The sequence below is a fragment of the Echinops telfairi genome, unplaced genomic scaffold (genome assembly GCF_000313985.2).
Source record: "Echinops telfairi isolate 266 unplaced genomic scaffold, ASM31398v2 ScPeMD7_443;HRSCAF=831, whole genome shotgun sequence".
In the NCBI taxonomy this organism is placed as follows: domain Eukaryota; kingdom Metazoa; phylum Chordata; class Mammalia; order Afrosoricida; family Tenrecidae; genus Echinops; species Echinops telfairi.
Genome location: NW_022104341.1, coordinates 18,428,845 through 18,453,508, shown reverse-complemented (window position 1 = coordinate 18,453,508; position 24,664 = coordinate 18,428,845). Strand labels below are relative to the sequence as shown.

At 41.2% G+C, this 24,664-nt stretch overlaps 1 protein-coding gene across 1 annotated transcript in view; it reads right to left on the bottom strand.

Moving 5' to 3' along the window:
• PLPPR5 (phospholipid phosphatase related 5) overlaps positions 1-24,599 on the bottom strand; it is a 205,965-nt gene extending 181,366 nt beyond the window's left edge. Inside the window, exon 1 of the mRNA XM_004699238.4 lies at positions 24,394-24,599. Within this exon, the coding sequence (XP_004699295.1) occupies positions 24,394-24,597 (204 nt within the window). The 5' untranslated portion in view covers positions 24,598-24,599. The remainder of the gene's footprint in view (positions 1-24,393) is intronic.
• Between the last annotated feature and the right edge of the window lie 65 nt (positions 24,600-24,664).

The window sequence follows — 24,664 nt, the reverse complement described above, 5'->3', positions numbered from 1 at the left end:
AGAGAGCATCACAATGGGAGCACGGCAAAGGAAGACCCTGGGGGGAGCAAAGGCAAGTGTCGTTACATTCGTGCTCCTGCAATAAGAGTAGTAACAAACTCTATGCGCAAGTAGAGACAGAGACAGCCATGCAAAGGGGGCAGATGTGGGAAAGCAAACGGGAGCACACCCAGGAGTAGCTGCTGATTTGACAGTGGACGTGCCTACCTGTATCTCTGTATGTACTGCAAATACATTCATAGACATCGTAGAGTATAACAGGTAAGATTCTAAAAATGTCTCAGTCATAACCACACACCTGGATGGAACGTGTCGTTGGACTCAGGGACTTAGGATCACAGTCTCAGAGGATGTCTAGGTCAATTAGCATAACAGATCTGTAAATGTTCCACATTTTTCTTTGGTGAGTAGTGACTGGGGTCTGAAAAGCTTATAAGTGACCATACAATAAGTAACAATCTGTCTTTCTTAGTCTGGAACAAAGAAGAATATAGTAAATCAAAGACTCAGGTACATAATTTTTTAAAAAGGACTGATGGACCACTATATCAAAGCCTTCACTGTGACTGATAGAATAAATAGAGGGTGTACAGCTACTGCTCTAATCAGGATCACAATAGAAGGTCTAGACCAAAAGGGAGAAGAAAATGTAAAACAAAATTCAAAATCAAGATCCGAATTACTGGTCTAATAAAGACTTGGAGAATCTACAAGACTGTTGCTCTTACACACTCCTTATGACCGAAGCTGTACCCTTTCGAAAGGGTTAACTTTTAGCCAAAAAAAAAAAGGCAGATCTATAAATTTAATAAAGAGAAACCAGAGAGGTACTCCTCAATTCAATCAACCATAGGAGATCCAAAGGCAACATCTCACCCAAAGAAGAGCTCACACGTCAAGAAGGGACAAGAAAGAAAGATGAATGGAATCAGGAAGCCAGAAAGGGAGTGGGAAGTGTGCTGTTACATTCAGGGTGTGTCCTGAAAGAAAATACGTATAAAATGTTGAATGGAAAACTAATTTGCTATCTAAACTTTCAGGCTAACTGAAATAAAAAGTAAGAAAAAAATAGATGTGATGTGAGAAACATAAAAGAAAACTATTAATAGAGCCAAATGATTTTACAATTAAGTGGGCTTTTCCTATGGTTTTTGTCAGAGGTAGGTGGCAACCATACACACAGAATTTAATAAAATCTTCTGAATCAACAGTATAAAGAAAGTCTTAAGACAAAAATTATCATAACAATCACTTATTTTTCATCTCTCTATCGCAATTACTACTGAAGGTAGCAAGAATCACAAAAGGTGGCCTTCCCCCTGTCAGGAGATGGCTAAACAACAACAACATAGGACTAGGGATGAGGACCATCCTGTGTTAGGAACCACTGTGAGGACCTTCTTCCCAATAGCCGAGTCAGTGTTGTAAGGACAAGGCTACCTGTTAGTCTGGGTCTCCATGCGCTCATCTGAAAATGGAAATAATAATAGTGCCTACGTCTGAAGTTCCCCCCTTGACTGTCAATTTGTCATACTAGGGCGTTTGCGTACTGCGGAGATGCCGGAGGCATTGACACTGGTTTTTCAAATACTAGTCACCCATGGTGAACAGGTTTCAGTGCAGCGTCCAGAGTTAGAATAGATGATGAAGTAATAGACCGCCCGCGTCAGAGGGATAAACCACTGAAACTTAATCAACAGCACTGTTGGATAGGATGTCAGAAGATGAAAACCTCCGATTTGGAAAGCATTCAAAATATTAACAAGGAAAACTTGCCTTCTCAAAGTATCGGTGGCCATAACGAAATGACACGAAAGTAAAGCTTTCAAGACATTCATTTGCAAGGAGGAGCATGACAAAATGAGAAGAAACAGCTGGAAATGTTGATCAATAACTTGAATGTGGGATTAGAAAGTCTGAATCTAGGAAAGTTGGAATTCATCTAAAAAAGAACTGGAAAAAGTTCCATCTCCTGGGCATTGGTGAGCAGAATGGACCGGTATTGGCCATTGTGAGTTGGATTATCTTAGTTTGCTAAGCTAGGAATGACAAATTCAAAAGGAATGGTGACGCATCCATCATCATAAAGGAACATTTCAAGATACATCTTAAAGTACAGTGCTGTTGATGATAGATACTATTTCTATGCATACAAGGAAATCCAGATCATACAATGATCGCTCAAATTTATATACCAACCACTAGTTAGTGATGATGAAACTGAAGAATTCTACCAACTTCTTCACTATCAGATTGGTCAAACCTGCAATCCAGATGCAGTGCTAATTATTGGTGATAGGATATTTGGAAGTTGGAAACAGAGGAAGGAATAGTAGTTGGAAAATATGGTGTTGGTGATAGAAATAAAGCTGAAGATCATATGATGAGGTTTTGTAAGAATAACCACTTCTTAATTACAAATACCTTTTTTCAATAATAAAAAAGGACTCACCATGTGGAGTCCTTTTGGCCAGATAGAAGACACAGGAATAAAATTGGCTGCTATATCTGTGGGAAGAGATGATGGAGTAACTCAGTATCAGAAGCAAAACAAGGCCAAGGTCTGACCATGGAACAATCAGTTGCTCAAACGTAAGCTCAAGTTGAATTTGAAGAAAATTGAAACAAGTCCACATGAGCCAAAATACAATCATAAATATATCTTACCTAGATTTCTAGAATATCTCAAGGTTAAATATGATGCCTTGAACAATAATGACAGAGTCCTGGTGAACAGTGGAGTGGCATGAAGAGCAGCATACATGAACACAGTAAGTGTCATTAAAAAAAGAAAGAATGCATCCACGTGGATGTCAGAATAAACTCTGAAACACGCTCTTGAGCAGAGAGCAGCTATAGAGTAAGTAGGAGAAAGGATTAAGTGAAAGAGCTGAACAGCGTTTCAAAGAACAGCTTGAGAAGACAAAGTAAAGTATTATAATGAAATGTGCGAAGACCTGGAGCTAGAAACCCAAAAGGGAAAAATACACTCAGCAGTTCACGAGTTGAAAAACTTAAAGAAAAATTCAAGCCATGAGTTGAAATATTGAAGTATTCTATGTGCAAATTATTGAGTCATGTAGGAAACACCAAATAAGATAGAAAGAATACACAGAATCACTATCCAAACCAGAATTGGTGGAGATTTAACCATTTCAAGAAGTGGCATATGATCTAGGACCAGCAGTACTTGAGGAAGAATTCCAAGGTGAACTGAGGGTATTAGTGGGAAACAAGGCTCCAGCTATTTATAGACTACCAACTGAAATGTTTCCCTAGGCTGCTGAAGCACTGAAAACACTCGCTTGTCTATGAGCAGAAAATGGAGACAGCGCTACCTGGCCGACTGAATGGAAGAGATCCAAATTTGTACCCATTCCAAAGAAATGTGACCCGCCAGAATGTAAAAACCATTGAACAATATCATTAATATCACATGCATGCAAAATCTAGTTGAAGATCTTTCAGCAAGGCTTTCAGCACCACATCAACAAGGCACTTCCAGAAACTCAAGTCACCAAATTCAGAAGAGGTTGTGGACACTGAGATATCATTGTTAAAAGCAGATTGATCTTGGATGAAAGCAGAGAATAGTTGAAATGTTTACTTTCTTTTATTAACTATTAAAATTTACTCATGTGTGGATAACATTGATAAGAATGGGAATTCCAGAACACTTCATAATGCTCATGCGAAATGTACCTGGACCAAGCGGCATTCTTTTGAAAAGAACAAGAAATACCGAGTGGTTTAAAATCAGGAAATGTATGCTTTGGGGTTGGGTCTTTTCACCAGACTTACTCAGCATGCATGCTGAGCAAACAATCTGGGGAATCGGGACTGTTTGAATAACACAGCATCAGGGTATCAGAATTGGAGATAGGTTTATTAAAACCTGGGATATGCTGGTGACACAATCTTGTTTGCTAAAAGTGAGGAGGACTTAAAGCACTTGTTGATGAAGATCAAGGACCAAAATCCTCTCAATTGGACTAATTGATATCGTGACAAAGACTGATGTCAAGAGTTCTATCTTGCTTGGATTCACAAACGGTGCTCTTGGAAGCCACAGTCACGAAATCACACAATGTATTTCATTGGGAAAATCTGCTGCAGTCGGCCTCTTTAAAGTGTTGAAGAACAAGAATATCACCTTGACGACTAAGGTGTGCTTGTGGTAAGCCCTGATATTTTCAATTGCCTCAGCAGCATGGAAAGCTGGGTATTCAAAAGGAAGAGTGAAGAATTGATGTGTCTGAATTATGGTGCTGGCTAGGAAGATTGAAAGTATCATGGGCTATTAGAAGAAGAAACACATTTTTCTGGGAAGATGTACAACCAGAATGTTCCTTGGAAGTGAGGATGATAAGACCAAGTACCCTCAAGTACAGGACATGTTGTCTGGAGAGACCAGCCGTGTAAAACAATCTCATGCTTGGTGACGTGGAGGGGCAGTGAAAAGGAGGAAGACCCTTAACCAGATGGACTGACAGTGGCTGCAACACTGGGCTCAAGCCACAATCATGGTGAGGGTGGCAGAGGATCAGGAAGTGTTTCATTCTGTTGTAGATAGTGTCGCTACGATGATGCTGCACGGACATCACACCACCAAACAATGCCACCACCTCAAAATGTCATTGTCAGAAAAGGTCATTAGTTAGCATATGCAATGGGCTTACAAAAATGACTGATCCATCTTTGATAGCAACTTGTGCAATATCTCCTTGGTTGAATGGCTTTGACTTCCTTTTTTTTTTAATTAATCTCTCTGGGCATTTATCAGAAAACATAAGACATTAAACTGTACCACCCCTTTCCTGACTAAAAAGTCCCAGCTACGAAGAAGCATGCTTTCTTTCCCTTTGGATTCCCAAATCTTTTTCAAATGCGGTCTGCAGGACGGAGCCTGGCGGTGTGGTACGAATAGACTGGATTCCCACATCAGTATTCTAGACTTTGTCCGAGATAAATATAAAGCAGACCCCCAAGGAGCCATGTGGCGTGAAGCCCAAGGGAAAGGGCACAAAGATTCCTTTGTAAAAGGCTAAAATGGTTGTCACGTACGTTTATGCCTTTCACTCACTGAGCAAACCCAACAGTGCAAAGGCACCTATGAAGGAAGCACTCAAGCCACCAACCCAAGGATGCCGTGGCGTTTTGTTTGTTTGTTTGTTTACTGTCAGTAGTTTATTTCATGAACAAAATGAAGCCCCACGTGCACCATCTCAACCCAGCACTGCTCAGTTCTGGTGCCTGTGAGAACATAGCATTCTGCTTTGATGAGGGCTCTGGAAATACAAGATGCTTCTCAGTCTGAAAAGCGCTCTGTGCACCCAGTGTAAGACAAAGCTGAATCTGACATGGAGCTAGACCAGCACGTCTCTGCTGACACCACTGAAAGCACGTTCCGAAAAAGAAAAAGGATCATCAGGTCAAAAATGCAATTTAGTATTCAGTATAGATTCTGGCTAGCTCAACACAAAACCCACTTCCTTTTAAGAGGAAATGCCACATGAGTTATTTTGGGTAATACGTCCATAGGCTAGGAATGTATTTGTATTTCACTGCCCTGTGATTTTGCGTTTCATGTCCTGACACTACTTTGAAAGACTTGGAGAAGGTTAAACCTGGTTTGAAAACTTTAATCTTAATTCTAAAGTACAATGCACGTAGAAGATGCTCAACAAACATTGCTCAAGGCAATCATGAATGGAGTGAGTCAGAGAGAGAGAAGGAGCGAGCACAGAAGAGAGGAAGGCAAGAGCGGAAGGGAAGGGAAGAAAGTCAGAAGGGTAAACAGGAGGCAGAGAAGCGAGGGAACTCCGGAGGCCTCCATTCTCCGCAGATCTGAGCAGAATCCAAAGGGTTTCGGCTATCTCTATGTCATGACAGACAGAGAAGCCCATCAAGGAATGAACGAAAATTAATGCACTATCAAAATATGACTATACCCATACGAGAAATGAAATCTTATCAGTTCTGTGATTATCTATTATTTATTATTCAGTCATCTATTACTTAACATGTTTTTGAGGATCTGTTGTATAGATAAGAAGCCCTAAAGATGAAGTTGGTGCTTTGAGCCTACTGGCCAGTCTCTGGGAGAAAGCAGTGACAGTTGGCTTCACAGCCTTGGGACAGTTTTACTCTATTCTCCAGCGTCACTAAGGATCAGAACTGATGCAATGCCAATGGATTTTGTTCCAGATTTAGCAAATCTGAAGAAGATGCAGTTGGTAAATTACGAAGTCTGTGACTATATTTCAGTATAATTCATGGGATATCATGTATGTCCCACTATGTTTACAAAAAACCTGGGGGAGTGGCTAGCTATCAGGAGCACATTCAGGGCGTTGTTGCTGTTGTTAGATATTGTTGAGCCAGCTCGGTCTCACAGTGACCCTCTGCACAACACAATGAAACACGGCCTGGTTCTCTGCCAAACACACTTCTTCTTACGAGTGTGCCCACTGGTGCAGCCGCTGTGTCAATCCATCTCACTGAGTGTCTTCCTCCGCTTCAATGTCCGGCTACTTTTTTCAAGCATGGTGGCATTTTCTAAGGACTGGTCTCTCTTCTTGCTATCCTCACTTCTAAGGTGCATTCTGACTGACAACTTCCAAGACAGATTTTTTTTTTCTGTCCATCCATAGTACTTTCAATATTTATTTCGTGCCAGCACCATGATTCAAGTACATCAATTCTTTTTCACTTGTCCTTATTCACTGGCCGAAAGACTGCAGTCCTTAATCTTCGGCAAGTCTCCACACTTTCAGTAAGTAAGTTTGCATCATCTATATATTGCAGGTTGTGAATGACTCTTCCTCAATCCTGATACTACATTCTTCTTCAAATAGTGTAAAATCTCAAATTATTTACTCAGCATACTCATTGAATACTCATACTCATACAGATTGAATAATTATGGTGAGAGGATACAACCATGGGTAGTCACAAGTATTTTATGAGAAAATGCCCACTTCAAAGAGGTTTCTAAAATCTTTGTATTTGTATCTTAATTAAAAATATATTTAATTAGCACTGTGTATATAACATTGCTTTTTATAAGTGAAAACGCGAGTGACTTTTAATTAGTATGATGAATGTTAACAAGGGACTGGTTAAGTTCAAATTTTTCAGGCTTTGGAGATTGACTAAGATTTACTGGAGGATTCTAGTCATTGAAAAACCCAATCTTTAAGAGCCAGCGATACCTGTAACCTTCACCTCCTGGCTTCTTACTGGGTCGCTGGCCCAGCCAGCTTGGGAGGATTTCTGCTGGGACAGTGTGAATCAAAGACACCAAATCTGCCTTGTCTGATTCCTTCCATGCGCCTCAGACACAGACCGCGGGGCATTCAGACGGTTCACAAGGACTGTTTCACTGACTCCCTGAACAGCTACCGAGGAACTTTTCTTCAAGAAAGGCAACCAGAATGCAGCCATGATCGAGAGACCTGGGCTCTATTACACTGGACATGTCTGCAATAAATTCAAATTACTAGAGAAGCCATTGTGTTGGACAAAGTAGAGGGTCACCAAAAATGTCAGAAACTCTAAGTAATACGGAGTGCACAATAGCCAAAAGAATGGACCCAAATATAGCAAAATCATGAAGCCGGGCCAGGATTGGGCAACATTCCACTTTGTTAAACTTAAGGTTGCTATGAGTCAGAGCACCACCTGACAATAATAACACTGTATGTTCGCAGACTGTGGTCTGACACTTGAAATCATCATAACCCCATCACCATAATGCTAATTGGTGTTTGGATAGCCTATCTACCAAAAACAAACCAACAAAAAAGAACTCAGATCTGGGCATGACAAAATTAACTTGAGTTAACTTACAATACCCAGAAACAACAGTTGTATCAGAGAAGCTCGGTTATATGAACGAGTGTGACAGGATTAAGGGACGGCTTATTAACAACCTGTGGTATGCAGATGATACAACCTCTCGTGCTGAAAGTGAAGAGGAATTGAAGCACTTGCTGATGAAGATAAAGGATTAGAGCCTTCAGTATGGATTACAGCTCAATGTAAGGAACCAAAATCCTCACAACTGGACCAATAGGCAACATTATGATAAATGTAAAAATGTTTCAAGTTGACAAGGATTTTGTCTTGCTTAGATCTATAATCAATACTCATGGAAACAACAGACAAGAGATCAAAAGATATATTGTATTAGGTATATCTGCTGCACAAAAACTATTTAGAGTATTGAAGAGCACAGATGTTTCTTTGTGGACCAAGCTGTGCCTGGATATTCTCCAAGCCACAGTATTCTCCATTGCATCAGATGCATGTGAAAGTTGGATACTGAATAAGGAAGAGCATAGAAGAATAGATGCACTTGAACTGTGGTGCTGGAGAAGAATACTGAAAGTGCCATGAACTGCTCAAAGGACAAACCAATGTGTATTGGAAGAAGTAAGGCCAGAGTGCTCCTGAGATGCAACAATGGCAAGACTTCATCTCACCTATTTTGGACATGCAGTCAGGAGAGACGCGGCCCTGGAGAAGGACACCCTGCTTGGTAGAGTGGAAAGTTAGCAAAGAAGGAAGGTCCTTGATGAGGTGGACTGACAGTGGCTGCATCAATGGGCTCAGGCATAGCAGCAGTTGTGTGGATGGAACAGCACTGTTTCCTTCCATTGTGCATGGGTCGCTATTGCTTGGCGCTGACTTGATGACAACTAACAACAACAATCAAAACACGATTTTAATATCATTCATTGTATAAAAGTCTAAAGGATCTTAGAGAAGAATTCAACTATTTTACTTGAAAAGGAGTCCCTGATATTTACACAGAGGAGAAGATTTTAGGTATGGAAGGAAAACTCAAAATGTGCTGGGCAGTGTTTCGTTTATGTGTTTTGGTGAGAAGGGGATGATTCGGGTAAATTAATACAAGAAATTACAAAACTTTATACAAACAAACAAAAACTGCACCGCCGGCAAATCATTCCTGATTCATGGTAACCCTCCAGAACAGTGTAGAATTGCCCCTGTGGGTTTCAGAAACTGCAGTACTTTAAGGGAATAGAAAAACTCATCTTCCCCCCAAGAAGGGACTCGAGGTTTCAAACTGATAACCTTTTGGTTAGCAGCCAACATGTAACCACTATGCCACCACAAACACACACCCAACTCAAAATCTCACTGTCACCAAGTCATATTTTTGACATATAGGGACCCTATAGGACAGAGTAGAACTGCTCCGATGAGCTTCAAAGAATGTAACTGCTTACAGGTGTAAAAGTCTCATCTTTCTTCCACAGGGCACACTGCAGTGTCAAACTGCTGGCTCTGTGGTTAGCAGTTGATTGTGTAACCACTATGCACCAGGACTCAGATATGTGTGCCTGTACGTGTACTGTGCACGTATGCATACCTGTATACCGATCCATTGCTAATGAGTAGATTCTGACTCATGGTGAGCCCCTGTGATGGAGAGAAACCTGTTGCATAACGTTTCCTTGGCTGAATCGTTATAGAAGCGGATTGTCAAGTCTGTCTTCTTTAGCACCAGTTGGTCAAAATGGCAACCTTGAGAATACTAGTCAAGCATAAACCATTTGTGTTACTCGGGGATATACAAGCAACTTTCAAAAATTTCATGGATAAACTCCTTTATCCTTTTGGTCTACATCTCCATGAACTGTTTAAGTCCCTTCGGATATATCGATCTATGAATTGATGTGATATCAGTGAGTCTCGATGGAACCCTGGTGGTATAAATGGTTACACGTTGGACTACTAACTGCAAGCTTAGCTGTTTAAAACCACCAGTTCCATGGGAAAGTGATGAGAATTTCTACTCCCAAAGAATGATGGTCTCCGTAACCCAAGGGGCAATTCTACCCTGCCCTGTAGGGTCACTATGAGTAGGTATCAACGCATTGGCAGTACTTTTATTCACAAATGGGGTGGAGCCAGGAAGGGAAGAGGAAGCAATGGGCTAGAGGGTTGACAGGAATTCCCTTGCACGAAGGAGAAGATAGTAATCCACAAGAGGGGGAAGAGAACTCAAGAGGGGGGGAGGGTAATGCAATGGGCAGTTTGATAAATAGCTAAAATTATTGAATACAAAATTGATGATGTGAAAAGTAACAATTCAACTCAAACTCAGTGCCAGTGAGCCAATCACAAACATAACAACCATATAAGACAGGTGGTACTGCTCCTGTGGGTTTCTAAGAAGGTCGCTCGATTAGAGTGGAAAGCATCGTCCTTCTCCTGTGGAGTGGAGTGACTGGTGGTGTTGAACTCCTTACGTGTCAGTTGGCAGCCCACTGGGTAACCACTAGACAACCAAGGCTACACCCCACCTAATTCGCAATTAAAAACAAAACACATATACTCTAAAAGGGAAATGCCAAAGAATGTTCTTCTTTTGAGATTTTGAATACACCTGGAGTGAGAAAAAAATCTAAAATTCTATTTTCATCAAAAAAGGAAGAATGATTTTATGGACAGTGATTGTCAAACTACATCTGTCATACTAGGGCTAAAAAAGTAACCAGCCTGCTGAGTGAACACTGGTATTCTCAGAAATAGCATAAGTAGCACTAAGTGTAGAACTGCATTTCACATACTTGAAAATATTATCTATCAAAATGATAGTCCTCATAATTTTCCAAACTGTGAAAAGGGACCCTTCTAACTATAGTATAAGACCATAGTGCTGACATCAGAACCCTGCCTTGTCAACCTGTATGGATTAGATGGTAAACTGGGAAATGAAGTCCAATGTAGTAACTGTCTTAGGAACCAAGGCAGTGTATCATTAAATACAGATTTTCAATTTCTATGTTCACATTTCAATGGAGACTGCACACTAACAGGTGTGGATACACCATGAAGAACACACTGATATGTAATCAATGTGCTTTAACCTTCCACAGCCTTTCAGAAATGCCGTCATAGATGCTGAGTTATATTAGAAGGCATCTATCCACATTCAGTAGAGCACTGGACTTGAAGTTAATAAATTGAGATATTAGATATGTCTTTTACCAACTGAAGCAAATTGCTTAAGTTCCTTAGATGTGTTTTAGCATATAGATGGAGGCTTCTGAAAGTGTGTGGGAAAATGGAATGGAAGACAATAGAAGAAAAGAGTTAATGTGAAGAATAAATGAGTTAAGTCCTTCACTCAACAAGAATGATTAAAGATGATTCAAGATGTCACTTTGCCATACTCTCTCAATAAAGATTATGTATAATTATGTTTTAACATTAGTGATTACTTATTGTGCAGATACATTTAGTTTCTGAAGGCATATTTTCAGCACCATTTCCTGAATTTAACAAATAAAACCGAGGCTTGTAGCTATAATTTCATACATATTGTCTGAACTCAGGAAGGGCAAGGGATATACTTTCCGAAGTGCAACCACACTACTGGGCCTTGTACACAGTAGCTGCATTAATCATTATTCAAAACTTTGATTAAAAGGGGGGAAAATGTCTTTTGGCATAATGTGTAAAATAGACTTTGGAGCCAAGGTGAGGCACCCCATCAGACCCGACTGGAAAACAGTCATAAATGTCAGCAAACAGACCTGAAATGATTTATAGGCTTATCTTTTGTTGGTGATGGTTTTATTTGTTTGTTTGTTGTTGTGATGTTGTTTTGCTTTTTGTTTTGTTTTGCTTTGTCTTGTTTTTGTTCTTATGATTGTCTCTGCATGTCTATCTAGATAAGACAGGCAGGATAAACAATCAGGAATAGAAAACAACAGGACTGACAGTTCTGGGGACACAAGGGTGAGGGGAAGGTGGTGAAAAGATGGGGGCTACAAACAAAACCAGGGACAAGGGAACAACAAGTGATCTAAAATCGATCGTGAGGAGGGCGTAGGATGCCTGGTGGGACTTGAACAAGGGCAATTCAGCCAAGGGGAATTACTGAAACCAGAAAGAAGGCCGAACATAATAGTAGGACAAGCCGAAAGTAAAAGGAAATAAAGGTAAGAACTAGGAGGCAAAGGACATTTATAGAGGTCTAAATACAATCATGTACATATGTATATATATTTCTATATAACAACAGGGAAATACATCTATGTACATATATTTATTTATTAAGTATTAAGGCAGCAAACGTTGGGCCTCCACTCAAGTACTCCACCAATGCAATAACACTTTGTTCTAATAACCTCACATTCTGTGATGCTCACCTTCCCTGACACGATCACTGAAGACAAAATGGGTGCATAAGCAAATTTGGTGAAGAAAGCTGATGGTGCTTGGCTATCAAAAGATATAGCATCTGGGAACTTACAGGCTTGAAGACAAACAATCAGTCATCTAGCTGGGAATAAATCAAGCCCACAAGGAAGAAGCACATCCGCCTGTGTGGTCATGAGGTGTCAGTGGGATCAGGTATGAGACATCGAAGAGCCAGAACAAATAATCATATCAATGTGAACGAGGGGAAGGGTGTAGTGGAGACCCAAATCCCATCTGTAGACAATCAGATATCCCCTCACAGAAGGTCAGAAGGAAGGGACAAGAAAAGGTGCAGTATAGCATTGACAAAATATGTAACTTTCCTCTAGTTCTTTAATGTTTCCTCCCTTCCACTATCATGAACCCAATTCTACCTTACAAATCTGGCTAGACCAGAGTATGTACACTGGTACAGATAAGAGCTGGAAACACAGGGAATCCAGGACAGATGAACCCCTCAGGACAAATAATGAGAGTAGTGATACCAGGAGGGTAAGGGGAAGGTGGGGGCAGAGAGCAGGAATGATCATAATGATCAAATATAACCCTCTCCCAGGGGATGGACAACAGAAAAGTAGGTGAAGGGAGACAGTCATTGGTGTAATACATGAAAAAAAACCCAATAATTTCTAAATTATCCAAGATTCACGAGGGAGAGGGAGAGGAATGATCTGATACCAACAGCTCAAGTAGAAAGAAAATGTTTTGAAAATGATGATGGCAACATGTGTACAAATGTGCTTGACACAATGGATGTATGTATGCATCCCCCAATAAAATTACTTTTTTTAAAGTTCATATGAACCAAAATATACTTAACAAATAGTATCCATGTATTACCTGGAAACATGACTTGTTTCAAATTATAGAAATGAATAGGGTGATTCTTTCTAATAATCTTGACACTACTCAGAGCTAGCTGTTAAACATTTAAACAAAAAAGAGCCTTATGTACTGGAGGAATACTATTTAGTAATAATCTTCATGCCATTCTTCCTAAAAGGAATAGGAAAATCAGACAAATATAAAAGTAGCATACATTTTTTCACTCAACAAAATAAAAGTGTTATGCTGCAAAAACTGTGAACTTCAGTGCTCTGTGCAGTCCTTCCCCTCTCCAATGATCAGGTGGACATCACCTGTGTAACTTGTTCCCATTATGTTTTCCATATAGCATGAAATGAATTATTGTCTCCAAAGTGCAATCTCACACATTTGGTTCTCATAACATCTCTGAGGGGGAGGGAATCCCCTGTCACATTTGGTTCTCATGGCAGCACCGAAGGGGAGGGAATCTCCTGTCACCATTTCTCAGATAACATAACCAGCCGGCTCAGGGAAGCTTCATGGATGCCGAGTGATGGCGGGGGAGGGTGGCGCAGGGGAGGGGAAAACAAAGGAGAAGAGAGAAGAACGGCTTTCTGATTCTTGGACCTTTGCTTTCCCTTCAGCATCACCATCTCTTTATCACTATGCAAAAGGCAGAGCTAGCTGGAAAAAAGAGAGACAGAGACAGAGGGAATATGATGGATATGAGTGAGAATATCTAAGTAAAAGGAAGGTTGCAGGAGATACAGGTATAAGAAGGGAATTACACAGATCCAGAAATCCCCAAAGAATGGTTCTTCACATTTAGATGATCTTGGACATATTGACAATTGAATGAACTCATCGAGGCAATTATAGGAAACATCGGCATATACAATAGCCCACAATTTCTGTGGGTTCATTGCACTCCAACATGCAACTGTAGGTGCTATTTTAAGATCCCTGTCTTAGGGAAAGGCCTGGTCACATAATGGGTTAAGTATTGGGCTGCTAACCACAAGGTTGGTGGTTCACCCCCACCAGTCACTTCTCTGGATCAAGATGAGGCTGTCTGCGTTCCCAGAAACTCAATCTCAGAGCAATGTAAGGCGCAGCTCTGCTCAGTCCTCTAGGTTCACTCTGGTTCAGAATCAACCCAATAGCATTAGGTTCTGCTGGATTTTTTTTGCTTGGTCTTAGGAATAAAGAACCTTCCTCTCTCTATGCACTGTGGTCAGCGAATCTGGACTGGAGGGTGCCTGTACCACGCTGATTCAGGAGGCATGCCTTCAAGTCAGAACAGCAGAAATATCGCTGAATCCCCTCTGTCACCACCCACCTCTCCACTTCCATTTCAAAGCTTAATGGGAAACAAAACAAGTTCCTACACAGCACATTGAGACCATTATCTACAGCTGGGAACATAAAGCTTCCCAACAAACCAGGCAACTTGAAATCGAGGATAAAAGGTTTGAGAGAATTTTCACTCTACTGGTACTGAATCATTATGACTAAAAATCTTTGAAGAGTAGTTATTCTATTAGGATAAAGCTACACACACACACACACACACACACACACACACACAAAGACTAATTCCACAGGCTATGCAACTTTGGCATTGGCATTGTGACTCCATATTTGTGATCTAATTTCTTAAATGTCCAAGTCTCCTTCATAAGTTTATTTTGAACACTGATTATATGAGGGGTTTAAATAACTTAATATATCTGGCATATAATTAGAGTAAACTGCAGCTTTCTCTTTTTCAAAATGGGTTTAATCATGGTGTCTATGTTTAGAGAAAGTATTATCATGGTAAGGATTAAATAAAGTTGAGCATTAACTATACCTAATTACATGACCTGAGAACAGTCACATAATCTTCTAATATGGTATCCTAGGCAACAAGGTAGTATGCTTACCTAATGCTTATGATCCATATATCATTCCCTTAGGTGTACATCTTAAAAACCCCATCATCAGAGGAAACCTCATCTCAGCTGGGGTCAGTTTCTATGGCTGGAGAGGAGAGGGAGACCGATTAGTTCCTACCATATAGCATCTTTCCACCGTGGGTATGCCTTGGGCTGATAATGGTTACTATGGAGACCCAGGGAACAGGTCAAAGTTAAGCTCCCATCCTAAATCTAGGATCCACCCATCTTGTCAGTGTATACCCCAATCCCTCCTCTTCCTATTGCGTGTATGTCCCTTAGGCCACCCCTTCTCATTACTGTGTAACCTATAGTGCAACCCCTCCCTGTGACGGATGTCTCTACCTGTAATTAGTGGGCTGGCAATATAGAGCTCTCAGACCTCTCTCTCTGGCTCCCCTCTCTTCCCCCTCTCCTCTCCTGTCTCTCTCCCTTGTTCCCTTGCCCTCCTTCCCTTACCCCCTTCTCCACGTGGACCGCCAAGCTGGGCTGAGGTGAACAATGCTACCATGAATTGTGTCTGACTGCATTATTGTAATATCTCTCCTCTACCTCTCATGCTCTCGATGACTTTAATATAATACTTATATATCTCAACCGTACAATGGTATTTACTGAACCTGTGGGTAGTAGTAGTGGTGGGGGCTGGTCCTCTACCCACCCCATAATGTAATACTACAATGAAGCCACTGGTGCCATGGCAAAGGTTAATGTCCAACTATTAGAATAAATTGTGTCTGGAGTCTAAAAAGTTTGTCTCCAAACAAGCAGTCATCTAAGTGAGCAGTCAGCTAAGTTCACACAGAAGAAGCACATCAGCCTGTGTGAGCCAACGATTATAAATAATAAAATGCAATTGGGAGCAGAGAACAATACCAGAACCTGAATTCTAAAGATCCAGTTTGCAAAGTTACTGAGGAGAGCGAAAGCCCAAAATCCATTGCAAGGTCCACACAAAGACTACATCTTTGGTAAATCCCCACTGACCACAGTCCAGGAATGTTCTTAACCTTAAATCTTGTCTTAAGACCAGCAGCCGCCTAAGTGAGGCGTAAGTAAGTCAACACAGAAGCAGCACACCAGCCTGGGTGATCCAAAGACTGTAAATAAAATCTAAGAAGGGAGGATGAAATTGTATTAGATATTAAATGCTGGGCACCAGGTTTGGAGAAGGCTATGGATGACAGTGCACATCCAGCATGCATTTGCAGAGTTCCCACGTGGAGTAAGCCTCTAGTGGGTACCCTGTGATCTATCATCAGGGATGAGAGTAGCTTTGTTATCAGAGTGCAATGGAAAGTGGATTAGTGCAGATGTAGCTAGGACGATATTTAGCACTTTAGCATTTGTTTTCCCTTCCAACCTATTTTAAATTTGTTCTGCTTTTTATTATTTCTGGCTTTCTTTTGGATTGAGGATTTTCTGTTTTTTTGTTTTGTTGTTGTTTTGGTATAATTTTCTTTATATGATATTCAGGGTAGGTAAAACTATGGAGACAGTGATTAGATTAATAGTTTCTTAGGGTTCTGGCAGAGGACGTTGAAGGTAATGGGGAGTTTATAATAATGAGTACAAGAAGAAGAAAATGTTCTAAAATTGATTATGGTGATAACTGCACAACTCTGTAATATGTTTAAACAATTAAAATGTGTAGTATATGACTTATATGCCAATTAAACTGTTAAAAATTTTTAAATATACCTAATTAACTGCCTGGCTCATAGGAAATACCTTAAATAACAGCTAATATTGGCCACTTGAAGAAACAGAAAAGACCCAAAGGTGGGAATCATTGACCTGATTCTAGGAATCCTGAGCCTGAGTTGAACGGATGGAAGTGGTGGCCCCTATGATTCTGTTAACCTCTATAAAGATGTATTGGCGTTCAGATTTGCCAGCAAGCAAAGGGACTTTTCTAGGTGTTTTAAATAGATTATTTTAATTAATACCTTGTTGTTGCTGTATCGTTGAGTTGATGTGGACTCCTAGCAACTGAAGGAAACACCGCTGGACCTGTCCCATTATCACAAGTGTTGCTATGTTTGCGCTCACTGTCGCTGCACGGTGTCAATCCATCGCATCCAGGGTCTTCTCTGTTTCACTACCCTTCTACCACAGTCTTAGGAAATATCATAGTGTCTAATGCATAAGTGGCTAGACACTACTCTGATACGTAACATATATGAGCCCATTTCATACTTATAAAAATGCTATGAAACCAGGACTCACATGATCCTTGTTTTACAATCTAAAAAACAGAGGCCCAGCGAGACTAACTGGATCAAGTTCACACAGCTGGAAAGTGGCAGAAATAGGTTTCAAATGCATTGACACATCTGTCTTTCAAGTGGTCAGTATTTTTATAACCAGTTTATGAATAAGGACATTTTTGCTCAAGGTTGTACAACGAGTATGTGAGGAAAATCAAGATTGAGGAAAATCAGGATAAGATAGACTTGTCTGACACATATGTGTGTGTGTGTCTTTTTCTCCTGCTCCCCAACATAGGACTGGGTTCTGGCACTGCAGGCAGGAAAGGCAGCCCAAGCATCCCTTTTCTTTTGGGGGAAAGAGGCCTATGGGAATGTGGTAAGTCCTCTGACCCTATGTTACGGGGTTCTGGGCCAGGAGTCCTCTCTTATTATCCACCTCAGCAGCAGAGGCTCAGAGTCCAGAGAGTTTCTTGGAAATGCAGATACAAGACACAGGTGGGCCTTAACCCTCAGAGCTGGCCTGCTGGCTGTCAGTACAGCTAGAGCTGGTGCTTGATTGTGTTTTTCTATTTTGAGTTAGTGTGGACTCCTAGCAACCCCATGTGCACAGAGAACACTGTCCTATGTGGTGCGGGAAGAGAAGAACCCGAGAGAGAAGGCACTGATCTAGTAGTGGTTTTTGTTATAATCCTAGTTCTGGCTCTGTGGAGACAGAGTGTAGTGGGATCTCAATGGTGCTAGTGAGCATCATGCCCAAATTGAAGGAGCACAAGCTATGCTTTTTACTAGTCGGAAACCACATCCTCTAAGTGGCACTTTGGCAAATGCGATACCAGTCAAACTGAAGGTGCCTGTCTTCAGTGATTATAAACTATGTCCTTGATGTGAATCGCTTAAATTATTTGTGTTTTCTGAGAGCATAAAATCATATTAACAAAGTGAAGCAGAATTCATAAATATTTAAAATTATGTATACATAAAGCCTAACACACTACCGCTAGAATAATGTTTTCAAATATCACGCTATCGCACGATGTCTCTGCTCAATCTCTAACAAATGAAGAAGACGCTTCCAGCCTGGCCCCGCAGTGCTCATCCATGAGATCTCAATCCTCATTCATATACCGACCTCCCCCCACCCCTACACCATTCTGAGAAACAAGCCAAGCTCATCACTATTAGAAGAACACAGTCTGCATTTTCTCACACTATAGACTGATTACAACAGCTCATTCTGTGAGGATCTGGCCAGAATTTCATGTCAACCTCTACTTCAAATCACATCTCTCACACTGCCATCGCCTCCAGGACTCCTTTCCTTGCCTCCCTGAAAAAGAAAAAAAAAAAAAGATCTGTCCTCTTCCGAACCACTAGAGCTCTTTCGTGGTGTCCTGAGTGTCGCGGAAATGTTAGAAGTTACGCCACTATCCTTTCAGTTACCGGCAAGGTCACCCAAAGCAGACGGGTTTCGATGGAAAATTCGTCAGTGTAAACCCTATGGGTCACCACAGAATTCTGTCTGATATTGCGATGGAAGATAGGCCCCCTAGATTAGAAGGCACTCAAAATCAGACAACTGCAACACGAACTGAAGCACACCCACACGTGCGGAGCGCACCGGACGGGGCAACGTTGGGTTAGCCTGTACATGGATCACTGTAAGTCAGACAATAACAAAAGATGCACATACATGTATGTGGATATATTTTTGCCTTTCTTACTTATATAATTTTCTATATTCCCTAATCTCCAAAATTAGGTTATAAATTCTTTTGGATGAGGACCATGGTTTATTTTTTAAATTGGCTTTATAATCTTTACTCTATTTGATATGGTGGTAGAGACACTAGACATTTGATACGTTTTTAATGAATTATTTAATAATAAGATGAGTAATAACGGTATGAAACTGAAAACTAACTCTCATTGAATCAGTTCCTCTAGTGGTATATCAGAATAAGCTATGCTCCATCGGATTTTCAAAGGTAATTTTGTTTATTTCCAAAAGCAAATGGCCAGGCCTTTCTTCAAAGTACTTTGGGTGGACTCAAGCATCTAACCACGTGCACCAGGGACTTTAAGGGAGTCCTGGTGGTGTAGCGGGTTACTCACTGATTGGTTGCCAAAAGCAGCTCAAACCCACCAGCAGCTCCACGTAAGAAACATGAAGGCTTTCTGCCCTCGTAAAGATTTACAGCCTTGCAAACACAGTTTGACCCTGTCCTTTGGTCACTAGGTATCTGAATTGGCTTGATTGCAGCGAGTTTGGTTTTTTGGTTTTGTTTTGTTTGTTGTTTTGGTTTTTTGAGGGATTTTAGTAATGTTATGGCTTCATAACTGCTAATAAAATACCAAGGATGTTATTTAAATCTTATAGTGAATGTAATATTAAAATGTCTATGATTTAAGAAATTGAGGCTTAATGAATTTAGATTCATTGTTCAAAGTTACAAAGCAAGTAAAGACTTCTCAACTTTGCATCAGAGAGTAGTTAGGATCTGAATTCAAATCTGTCAGCTCCCAAACTTGAGACTCAAACCCATGCTATATAATAACGCTTACAAAGTGCAAAAGGCATATTTTTAAAATTAGATATATAAACTTTTACAATTAAGAAACAAGCATATTTGGCAATGAGAGGAAGCCACTTTTCAAAAGTGTTCTAAAGGATTCTAAATGAAATAACATATATTTCTATATATATTAATACACATACATATATGTTTCTGAGCTTCTCAAGTTCAGAAGTTCAAAAATATCAGACTCTTCGTGAGAAATATGAAGCTTTCTACTCTCTTAAACAGTCTCAGAAACCCACAGGGGCAGCTCTATTCTGCCCTATATGATTGCTATAAGTCAGAACCAACTAGATGTCAGTGAGCTTGTTTATATACATACACCAAATTTTGGTTAGCGGCCTGACAATCATTTGTACCACCCTGGGGCTCCTGAATCGGTTAATCTTATTTATTTCTCACAGCAAACGTCTTAAACAAAACTCACTGTCATCACTGTGCGTGTGTGTTTACACACCTCTACAATTACACGAAGATACAAGAAAAAAGAATCTTTGTTGGAGCCATTTGTGTAGAAAATTGATTTGTGAATATAATGTATGTGCACAACAGAAACAGGCTTAGGGGATAGACAGACTAAGGTAAAAACGTTAACTGTCACTCTTTTTAGCCTTGGTCCTTAAGCAGATAATCTAATTTCTCGAAGTCTCAATTTTCCTAAGCACAATACGAAGATAAAAAAATATTAAAATTTCAATTTAGAGATGATCTAGTTTATTTATAAAAACCTTCTGGGTGGGTTTGTTCCAATAACCTTTGGTTAGCAGTCTGGTAATCCTTTGTACTACCCTGGGACTCCTGATTAGTCTTATCTCACATATTTCTCACAGTGAGCCCTCCTTGCCCTGACCACCATCAGTCACGTCCTTAGAGGCCCAGTTCCCTCCCATGCCCAACACTGCAGCTGCCAGAGGGAATGCAGGGGTGGCCTGGTGGGGAGAGATGTATATGTAGAAAGCCTATTAGAGAATCCCAAAAAAGTGATAGCTCCACGGTGATGGATATTATTAATACTGAAGGAGGCCTGGTGGCATAGTGGTTACACATTGGGCTGTTAACCGCAAGGTCAGCCGTTTGAAACCACTAGCTACTCTTCGAGAGAAAGACCTTCTACATCCATTAAAGATTATATTGCGTTTATGCTGGTTATGTTGGTTTATGTTTATTACGGTGGTGGAACAATTTGAAAAAAGATATCAATAATGGTTGCAAATACAAAGAGTATAATCAATGGGACTTAATCATACATGGAGGAGGTGTGGAACTAGCAAATGTTTTGTTGTGTATACTTTTGCTACCCTGGGGGAAAAAAAAAACTACATGAATAACCATGAGTGCAAACAAGAAAATGTTCTAAAATTGAATTGTACAACTCTTCTTGATTTCATTGAATTATAGAATTGTTGACATGTGGATGAAGTGTCCATAAAACTGTTAAAAGAATAAATGAAAGCAGCACGCAAGAATTCTATTGATGAACCACCAAAAAGAGTTACAATCTCAGAAACCCACAGGGCCACTACTACCCTGTCCTGGAGGGTCACCATGAGTCAGCATCAACTCGATGGCAGTGAGTATTAACATTAATTATTTTTATGACAGAATGGCTGCGGTGAGTTTTCCTGAGATGAATCGAGAGGTGGGGCTGCCAATACTGAGCCCAACCCTCACGTGGTGGCAGCATGTAGTCCAAGACACAGAAGGAGAAACCCAACTCAGTAGCATGGCTATCCTCCCGAACTCAGCGTTTGCTTTACTTCAGACAGACTTCCAAGCCCTTTGTAAAGAACTGAAAGTCACAATCTTTAGGTCCATTTGGATCCTCCCCTTTAAAACCTTCCCACGTATATCTTGCCAGCCTGCCAATCAACCATCTCTGCTCTTCCTTCAGAAATATGATCTCCAGAGCTGTGGAAATAATGTAGCTGGGATCAGTCCCATGGGCATACAAATATCACACTACTATTACTAATTGGGGGTGTTTTTTGAATATCTAAAACTCAGTTTCCTCAAATGATAACCGGAGCTACGAATCTCTTGGAAGAGCTGCTGTGGGAAAAATATGAGAGCATGGCTATTCAGGAGTCCAGGGTGATGCCAATACCTAAGCACGCTACCATTAACTGGAGGTTAAACCCCCTCAGTGGCTGAAACCCACTCAGAGGCACCTCACAAGACAAGCCCAGCAATCTTCTTCTGCAAGTGCACCTTCGAAAACCCTGTGGGAAATGACTCAGAACAGGAGAAAGAGAATGGTTTCACAGCTGAAAGAATATAATAAGTATCACTGAAAGTGTACGTATAGAAATTGTTGAATTGGTGTATAATTTGGTGTGTAGAATCTCAGCCACCAAATCAGTTTGAAGGGAAAAAAGACAACTATAGATCAGTTCTCCACTGAAGACATGGATAGAGTCTGAATCACTCCACAAGAACTAGTAACAATGATTACTCAGAGCCTCACACAGAGTAGACAACAATGACTTAATTCCCTTCCCGCCCTTGTCACCTCTTACCCCTCAGTGGAAAATAATCAACGTCTTTGGGCCAATGTGTTTTTGTTTCTTACTGCCACCTGCAATCATGGACGGATGGTCAGTAGATGATAATTTTCTCTCCCATTTAAATAAGACATCGGACAGTAATTACCGAGTGATGAGTTATAACCACTCTTGATTATGATTGTGACCTGACGGATGACTGGAAAGTGACCAGCTTTTGTCCTTGTCTTTTCTTTAACATCCTTGAAAACTCTGTTTTTCCGTAAAACATGGCCCTAAAAACAGATGGTTTTTTTCTTCTCTCCTCCCCGCCCCCCATCCAATTTCTTAAGTGGATGGGAGAGAGCATAAACATGAAGCTGGACTGGGGTATTGTGTTCTGTTGTAGCAAATACACATACATTGGGCCGATAACTGCAAGGTCAGCAGTTTCAAACCACCAGCAGCTCCTCAGGAGAAAGACAATTACTCCTGCAAAGAGTGACAGTAAGATATGAGGGAGGGAGGAGCAGGGAGGGAGGGGGGGAAAAGAGGAGCTGATGCCAGGGGCTTAAGTGGAGAGCAAATGTTTTGAGAATGATGAGGGCAATGAATGTACAAATGTGCTTTACACAATTGATGTATGTATGGGTTGTGATAAGAGTTGTATGAGCCCCTAATAAAACTATTTAAAATAAATAAATAAATAAATAAAAATGAATAAATAAATTTCATTCTTAAAAAAAAAAAGAGTGACAGTCTGGGAAGCCCACAGGGGTAGTTCAAGCCTGCCCTACAGGGTCACTGAGTTGAGACTGGCTCGATGGCAGTGAGTTTAGTTTGGGGTTTTGTTTTGTTGTTTTTTTAAGTGAGATCCTGGTGCAGGGTCTAACACATTTCAGGTTATTGTGCTGGAGCTGAATTTGAAGTCAAAGATCGCAATATGTGTGATAAAGTTACTCTGAAGTTATCAACAAGTTCCTCGCTTTGTGGAATTCCATTTTGTGTGTGGGGAGGTGGAGTGGAGTCTTTAACTTAAAAAAATAAATAAATAAACTCCCTAAAACCAAACATAAACCAAATATCAAACCTAATGGGCATAACAGATGTTCCTAACATTCATTATTAGAATATGCACATTGAGCCACTGATAATAAAACTTCATTTTCCCTCTCCTCTCATTTTTCTATTTTTAGATCTATTAAACATACAAGCAGGGAACCTCCAGGACTTTGTCAAAGAAAACATGCTGAAGCAGGCTTTCGATGGAAACAACCCCAATTCTCCTTCCAGTAACTTTGCACCATAATCACACATGTAAATTGTCACCTGATCATTATGCCAATAACTATGTTAATAACTATCAACCTCTCTCTCTCTCTCTCTCTCTCTCTCTCTCACACACACACACACACACACAGACACACACACACCACAATCCATACACCCAAAAAGGCATTTCCATATATATTCAGGCTTTAAGAGAAAAGGACTTAAGCTTTTCCAGAGCCTCCTTTAAATAAATCTGAAGTTCTCTTGCCATTGAAGCACTAGCCATGCTTGTCAGCAAAGCACTGCCGTGGCTTCTTCATTTAGAAATTCTCCTGTTCTTTTCCACATTTGTTTCCTGGTCAACTTGGTCCCATTTAGCATGCTCATCTCCAAAAGGAAAAGGGTGATATTTTAGGAATAAGTGCCTCCACTCTGGAAGCAGGGGTTCCCTTCCGCACCCAAGAATCGGATCCCCTTCCTAGCAGAACCCTGGGCTGCTCATCTTCCAGTCTAGCGAAGCAAGGCCACGTATTCAGTGAAGACTTCCCAATGTCTTACCTCCTTTCTAGCCCCAACCACCATCCTTGGCCTCTTTACAGCACCCCTGCCCCGTGCCCATCCCCCTCCTCAACCACCAACACAGCAGCCACCGCAGGGCGTGCGGGGGTGGGGTGTCGAGGGAGCAGGGGGCTTCCTCCCACCCACCCTTCGCGTGCCCTAGAAGAATGTCCTCTAGGGAAGGGGCTGCCAACAACTTGCGGGAACTTAGAAGGCGAAGGCTTGCAGAGGCGCGACCCTGCGGGCGGCCTCAGCCCCGAAGGGGAGGGAAGGCGGGGAGTGGAGGCGCAGGCAGCGCCGGGCTTACCGCGAGCACGGGGACCCCGGCGGCCAGCGAGTAGAGGAGCACGGGGGGCACGGCGCTGCTGTCCTCCGGGCCCGGGTAGGGCTTGCGGTAGGCGCTGTCGTGGCAGAAGAAGCCCTGCACGTTCACGGTGAACGTGTCCGTGTACTCGAAGTAGTACGCCAGCATCACCGTCCCTGCCATGATCACCATCTGGAAATAGAGCATGCTGCTGGTGAGCGCGCGCCGCGGGCCGCCGGGCCCGCACAGCGCCGGGCCGGGCCCACGCGGCGGG